Here is a 6,950-nt window from a genome sequence, read left to right as displayed (position 1 = left end):
TGCCCATCCAACCAATCCAACTTGTGGGAGCTGCTTCTGGAAGCGTGGGGTGCAATTTCTCCAGATTACCTCAACAAATTAACAGCTAGAATGCCAAAGGTCTGCAATGCTGTAATTGCTGCAAATGGAGGATTCTTTGACGAAAGCAAAGTTTGATGTAAAAAAGATCTTATTTCAAATACAAATCATTATTTCTAACCTTGTCAATGTCTTGACTCCATTTTCTATTTATTTCACAACGTATGGTGGTGAATAAGTGTGACTTTTCAGGAAAACACAAAATTGTTTGGGTGACCCCAAACTTTTGAACGGTAGTGTGTATATATATATTTATATTGTGTGTGTGTGTGTGTGTGTAATAAATTTAATGTTTTTTATTTTTTTTTTTTAGAATTACCTATTTTCTGTTTGTATTTACAGAGTAACTAAATATCTCATGCAGTTCTCCATCTTAAAGCTGAAATCTTTACTGCTGTACAGTACAACTATTACAATTATCACCATTGATATTCTACCTCCTTATTCACAGTTAACAGACGCATCATAATGATGCAATAACGTAATTTATTGCAAGTTTGTCTTCTTAAAGTCCTACAAAATGTCCCTCTCACCCAGCCTTGGCAACAGCACTGGATATAGGACTTTCCAACTGGAGCTTCCTCTTCATCACCATTAGCTTGTAAGTTTGTGGGATTTTTTAATAGAAGATACTACCTCAGACATACTGTAAATACAGTATTGTATTTACCCAATTATTGTAATGTTCCATCCTATCATGTGGCTCTTATTTTGTCATTCAAGGTACACCATGACCAAGTCGTCAGCAGTGCTCTTTATCCTCTTTTTCTCCCTGGTCTTTAAACTAGAGGAGCCGGTGAGTGACCATTTTTTTTTCCAAACATTTGTGGAAGTCATATTTTGACAACACAATGCCCAAACTACACCAAGAAAGAAACAATTCTGTCATCATCGCTGAATGATATAATTGTTTCTGCCTGACTTATGTTTTCTGTCATACTGACAGAATTTGAGAATGACGTGCATTTAGCATGTGCATGCAAGAGGAAGTGAATCTTTTGTGTTTCTGGATCTTAGAGTCATACAAATGACCAGTCAGTGTGCTAATATTTCTGATGAAAAAAATATCATCTTCTTTTCTTTTTTTTTTTTTTTTTTGTTACTTCTGCCTGTTTCCTCGACTGTGGAAGTGATACCTGTAAAAAAACAAATAAAAAAAATATGGGAGCAAAGCATCATGGTGAGCTGTGTTGATGCCTAATTAAGTGTTTCACACTGATCTTGCAAGGTCTAAGGTTATAATGCATGTGACTTGTAATGGGTGGTACAGCTTGCTCGTTACCAAAAGGTACCTTGGGTCATTTAGTCTCTTCCATCTGTGAGTACACTTACAGGTAAATGGGATTCAGGTATCGGTATAGCCTGGAAGCTCATGTAGCAGTGATAAATACCTTCAATACCTATTTGCCTCTTACCACAAACATCATCACCACCCAGCTTTTAAAAGACCCACTGGGACCCAAGTCTAAAAATATTCTAAATAGACTCTACTGCTGCCCTGATTCAAATCACTGCAGAACCACAGCAAGGCAAGGATTATTTTTGATACCATTTCCTGCTAATGGTTCTAAAAGACAGGACTCCATGCTTTTTTGTCTGTATAAAGAATATCTGAAAAGCTTTATTCACCATCATGGAGTCATTTTCGTCCACCCTGCAGGCAATATTTGTTTTTTGTTTTTATGGACTATTTCCTTTTTTTTTCAGGGGTGATCATTGTAAGATGTGCATTTTTTGTTACAAATCTCCTGGCAACCACAGCCAATCCCAGCATGTTCCTTCAGTGGAGTGAGGTGTATAAATAATGTGTAAAGAATGGCTAGTTTAACAACAAAAATGAAGATAGTTCAAAGATTTAGTTACGTTGGGTGTCAAGGTCAGTTCAGTAATTTAGTGGTAAGTAAATATACGATCCTTCCCTTTCAGTAACAAGCATACAGCTGAAATAATGATGTGTACCTAACTTCTGCACTATGTTTAATCACATAATTTTGAGTATAGATATGGCTCTAGGAAGAGCAATGTCAGTAGGTTGACCCCTTTAATCTAGACTGAAATATCTGTACAATAAAGGGATGGTATAAGTTGAAATTCTGTGCAGACGTTAATTATTTTAATTCTTGATTAAAGTATTTTGTGGATGAACACCATGTAATTTCAATTCAGTGTCTCCTGATTATAATAGCAAGCAGCAGAGCTATGGAGCTAAAGTGATCACATCATTAGTGGCAAATTCAGTTCCCAGTCAAGAACAGAAGAGAGCAAATGCATTCCAACATGGCCGCCAGGGAATGTGTTGAAAACCCCACTCAAAATCTTTACAGAAAAATACATGTAATATACTTTATATTCACATCACATATATTTAGTCTTTCCTCAAATGCAACAGGACTCCCTGGCAATATAAAATATATTTAATTCAGGGGAACATTTTCTGGGTCGCTGGGGACTAATGATCCATCCATCCATCGTCAACCACTTATCCTGCGTACAGGGTCACAGGGGGGACTAATGATGCATTTTGCAATAAGAGATTTTTCCGCTTTGTGTGTGTTCAGTCTTTGTTTCTATCCATCAGTTCCTCCCTTTCTTATCTTCGCTGTTTCTCACCGTGCCTAGAACCCATTCCTGATCCTGGTGGTCCTGCTGATCTCCAGTGGTCTGTTTATGTTTACATTTGAGTCGACCCAGTTCAACCTGGAGGGCTTCATCATGGTGCTGCTGGCGTCCTTCATAGGGGGGATCCGCTGGACCCTCACTCAGGTCCTCATGCAGAAGGCAGAGCTGGGTCAGTACTGAGTCACTGAAGAATACAATGTAACCTTTGACATGGCTGTTCGATACATTTATATTTGTGTCTATGTTTTACCATAACTGAGAAATGGATATTAAAACGTTAAGCAAGCTACTTACCACATTTTCCTCCACTGCACACCTCGCTGGTTTACTCTCCTCCAGGGCTTCAGAACCCAATAGACGCCATGTACCACCTACAACCTCTCATGTTTGTTGGCCTCTTTCCTCTCTTCCTGTATAATGAAGGTGAGTATAGTAAAGAATTACAGTTACTCACGGTATTGTAATTGATTTTTTTTTTGTGTACTTACATAATCTTTAATTTAAATTTTACCTAAGTATGTTTTGTTTAAAGTATTGTACATTTTAAATCAAAGGTAATAAAGGTTTTTAAAAAAATGCAAGGAAAAACTTGCGACCACTTCGGCTTCAAGTGCAAGAAAGACGACGGCTTTATTATGCAGTGTAAGTGTGTGTGTGCCCGGGGGGACCTCTCTACACTGTTTCGACCTGACCTCTCTTTTCTCCGTGAGATGGAAGAATTTAGAAAGTTGAGCAGTGCTGCGCAGAGTCCCCAGCTGCTGTAGCACATGGATCATACGTAAAATCAAGAGTGTCAGACTTCATCCAGCCAGAGGGAACGATCACCGACTGTCCGCAGGGCGCTGTAGGTCTACCGGAGAGTAAGCGGGAGTGTACAGGATGAGGGAGAGAAGGTCTGCTGACGGTCCCAATTTTATGCATGATTCATGATGATGCATACAATGGAAATGAATGCCAAAAATAGCATATTATCAATATTTTAGAGACCCCCCCCCCCAAAAAAAAAATCATGCCCATGTCTTGTAAGACATAGATTGTACCCTGCTTGTACCATTGCATTGGTAGTTAAAAATAAGTTTTCATAGTTTGGTAAGAAGCTCTGCTCAAAAAGACATTGGTGCACGACATTGTTGTTGGTTGGCACAACCTGCTGTTAACTAGTTATTAATTATGCGAACGCTTGCGATGTCCCATTAAAACTACCACCTGTTTGAATGTAAATAGGGATATGACTTCATATACAGTCCACTGCGGCCCGCCAGAGTCTAATCTTTTCTTCCACAGTTTCACAATGAAGCGGAAACATTCTCAGACTTCACATTATAACATAAAAAGTCTCTAACGTTGTTTTGAGCCATTGCTTTGGCAAAGTATCTGTCAAACGAACTAAAATCTAAATCACTATATGGTGCCCTTATTAAATCGCAAAAGACTGAGATTTAATTAAATAAGTAAAAATAAGATATTAAATCATTATAAATAAGTTCTTTTAGGAGGTTAAAAAAGTAACGTTTAAGCTAAGTAAATTTCAAATTAGCTACTTTTTACTTTTACTTGTACATTTTTATACCAGTAATTTTACTTGTACTTAAGTAAAAGTTAATCAAAGTAACTTACTTTTACTTAAGTAGATTATTTTAGTAGTCTTTCCACCTCTGGTTGTAAGCTGTGGTTTGTCATGCTCATTCTGGTGTCTCTCTCTATTCACTGCCATAAATTAAACTCTATGGCCATAATAATGCTCTTTCAGTTGTTTTTTTTGCATTGACAGATCTCTTTCACTTTAATTTTAATTTCAATTAGCTTTATTGGCATGAATATTTAGGTAAACAATGTTTCCACAAGAAATTCACATATAAACAATACAAATTTTTATATACTGTATATATAAATGTTAAACAATAAAATGACATTTTAAAAACATGAGAAAAGTAGAGAAAAAATAAATAAAACAACCTAAAAACAAAATAAATCTTGTATTTTGACAAGCTGTAGCATTTTCCCAAGGAACAATTACTAGAATAACAAACAGTAAAAATAATAATATGATAATATTACAGTAGACGATTTAATTTATTTATTAGTCTAGTCTGAGTTTCTACAGGTTGTCCTCAGTTCATGGCAAGAGGAGATATTTTGCTGCCATGATTTGGCATTTGGGCATTCTCCCAGTAACTAGGGGAGTTTCTGTCTATCTAGGACATGAGGTTAGAAAGTAATGCTCGGTCTATATATATATATATATATGACAAAGAGAGAGAGAGATAGATAGTGGTGTATATGTTAACTTTTTCCACATTTTGTTATGTTACAGCCTTATTCCAAAATGGATGAAAATCAGTATTTTCCTCAAAAATCTACAAACAATACGCCATAATGACGACGTGAATGAAGTTTGTATGAAATCTAAGCAAATTTATTTAAGATTAAAAAACGAAGAAAGCACACAAGTATTCACAGCCTTTGCTCAGTACTTTGTTGAAGCAACTTTGGCACAGCCTCAAGTGTTTTTGAGAATGATGCTACAAGATTGGCACACCTATTTTTGGGCAGTTTCCCATTCTTCTTTGCAGGACCTCTCAAGCTCCATCAGCTTGGATGGGAAGCGTCGGTGCACAGCCATTTTCAGATCTCTCCAGACATGTTTTATCAGGTTCAAGTCTCTGGTCTGGCTGGGCCACTCAAGGACATTAACAGAGTTGTCCTGTAGCCACTCCTTTGTTATCTTGGCTGTGTGCTTAGGGTCATTGTGATATTGGAAGAGGAACCTTCGCCCCAGTCTGTGGTCCAGAGCGCTCTGGAGCAGGTTTTCATCATGGATGTCTCTGCACACTGTTTGGATCGTCTTTCTCTCGATTCTGACTAGTCTCCCAGTTCCTGCAGCTGAAAAACATCCCCACAGCGTGATGCTGCCACTACTGTGCTTCACTGTGATGAGCAGTGCCTGGTTTCCTCCAGACATGACACTTGCCATTCAGGCCAAAGAGTTCAATCTTTATTTCATTAGTCCAGAGAATTTTGTTTCTCGTGGTGTGAGAGTCCTTCAGGTGCCTTTTGGCAAACTCCAGGTGGGCTGTCGTGCCTTTTACTGAGGATTGGCTTCTGTCTGGCCACTCTACCGGACAGGCCTGATTGGTGGAGGGCTGCAGAGATGGTTGTTCTCCTCTCTCCACAGAGAAATGACCATTGGGATCTTCTACACCTCCCTGACTAAAGCTCTTCTCCCCCGATCGCTCAGTGTGGCTGGCTGGAGGCCATTGTGCTTGTTAGGACCTTTAATGCTGCAAAACATTTTCTGTACCTTCCCCCAGATCTGTGCCTCGATACAATCCTGTCTGGGAGGTCTACATACAGTTCCTTGGACTTCATGGCTTGCTTTGTGCTCTGACATGCATTGTTAACTGTGGGACCTTTATATAGACAGGTGTGTGCCTTTCCAAATCATGTCCAATCAGCTGAATTTACCACAGCTGGACTCCAATCACGTTGTAGAAACTCAAGGAAATCTCAAGGATTATCAGTGGAAACAAGATGCACCTGAGCTCAATTTTGAGTTTTTATTTATTTATTTTTAATGAATTTGCAAATATTTCAAACAAACTGCTTTCAAGTTGTCATTAGGGGGTATTGTTTGTAGAATTTTGAAAATCAAGTTCTATGTAAACCTTTAGTGTATTGTTAATGCACTTGCACAATGCACAACATACCTAAAATCATGTTTCCTGAATAGAGATAATAGAAAATGTTGTTTTTGCATCTTTACATTGATTTATGCTTTATCTTGAGAAACAAAATCCATGTTCATAGTCAGAGTGAGGACAGTTTCATTAACATATGTAAGGTATTACCACTATAGTCAAACTACCAAAAGGGAATTAATAACCATACTTTAATCCAACTACACTTTATTGCCAAAAGTTTTCGCCTGCCATTACATGCACATGAAGGTTAATGACATCCCATTCTTAATCCGTAGGGTTTAATATGGAGTTGGTCCACCCTTTGCAGCTATAACAGCTTCAACTCTTCTGGGAAGGCTGTCTACAAGGTTTAGGAGTGTGTTCATGGGAATTTTTGACCATTCTTCTAGAAGAGCATTTGTGAGGTCAGGCACAGATGTTGGATGAGAACACCTGGCTCGCTGTGTCTGCTCTAATTCATCCCAAAGGTGTTTTATTGGGTTGAGGTCAGGACTCTGTGCCGGCCAGTCAAGTTCTCCACACCAGATTCGCTCATCCATGTCTTTATAGACC

General features: G+C 38.3%; 1 protein-coding gene across 7 annotated transcripts in view; it reads left to right on the top strand.

Moving 5' to 3' along the window:
• LOC123975792 (solute carrier family 35 member C2-like) overlaps positions 1 to 6,950 on the top strand; it is a 58,560-nt gene that overhangs the window by 2,683 nt on the left and 48,927 nt on the right. For all 7 annotated transcript variants that reach the window (XM_046057548.1, XM_046057546.1, XM_046057545.1 and 4 more), the window contains exons 4-7: positions 616 to 679; positions 802 to 874; positions 2,698 to 2,866; positions 3,037 to 3,120. In XM_046057548.1, the coding sequence (XP_045913504.1) occupies positions 616 to 679; positions 802 to 874; positions 2,698 to 2,866; positions 3,037 to 3,120 (390 nt within the window). The remainder of the gene's footprint in view (positions 1 to 615; positions 680 to 801; positions 875 to 2,697; positions 2,867 to 3,036; positions 3,121 to 6,950) is intronic.

Source organism: Micropterus dolomieu, linkage group LG08 (genome assembly GCF_021292245.1).
Source record: "Micropterus dolomieu isolate WLL.071019.BEF.003 ecotype Adirondacks linkage group LG08, ASM2129224v1, whole genome shotgun sequence".
NCBI lineage: Eukaryota > Metazoa > Chordata > Actinopteri > Centrarchiformes > Centrarchidae > Micropterus > Micropterus dolomieu.
Note: the sequence above shows the minus strand (reverse complement) of the source record. Positions and strands in the feature narration are given on the sequence as shown.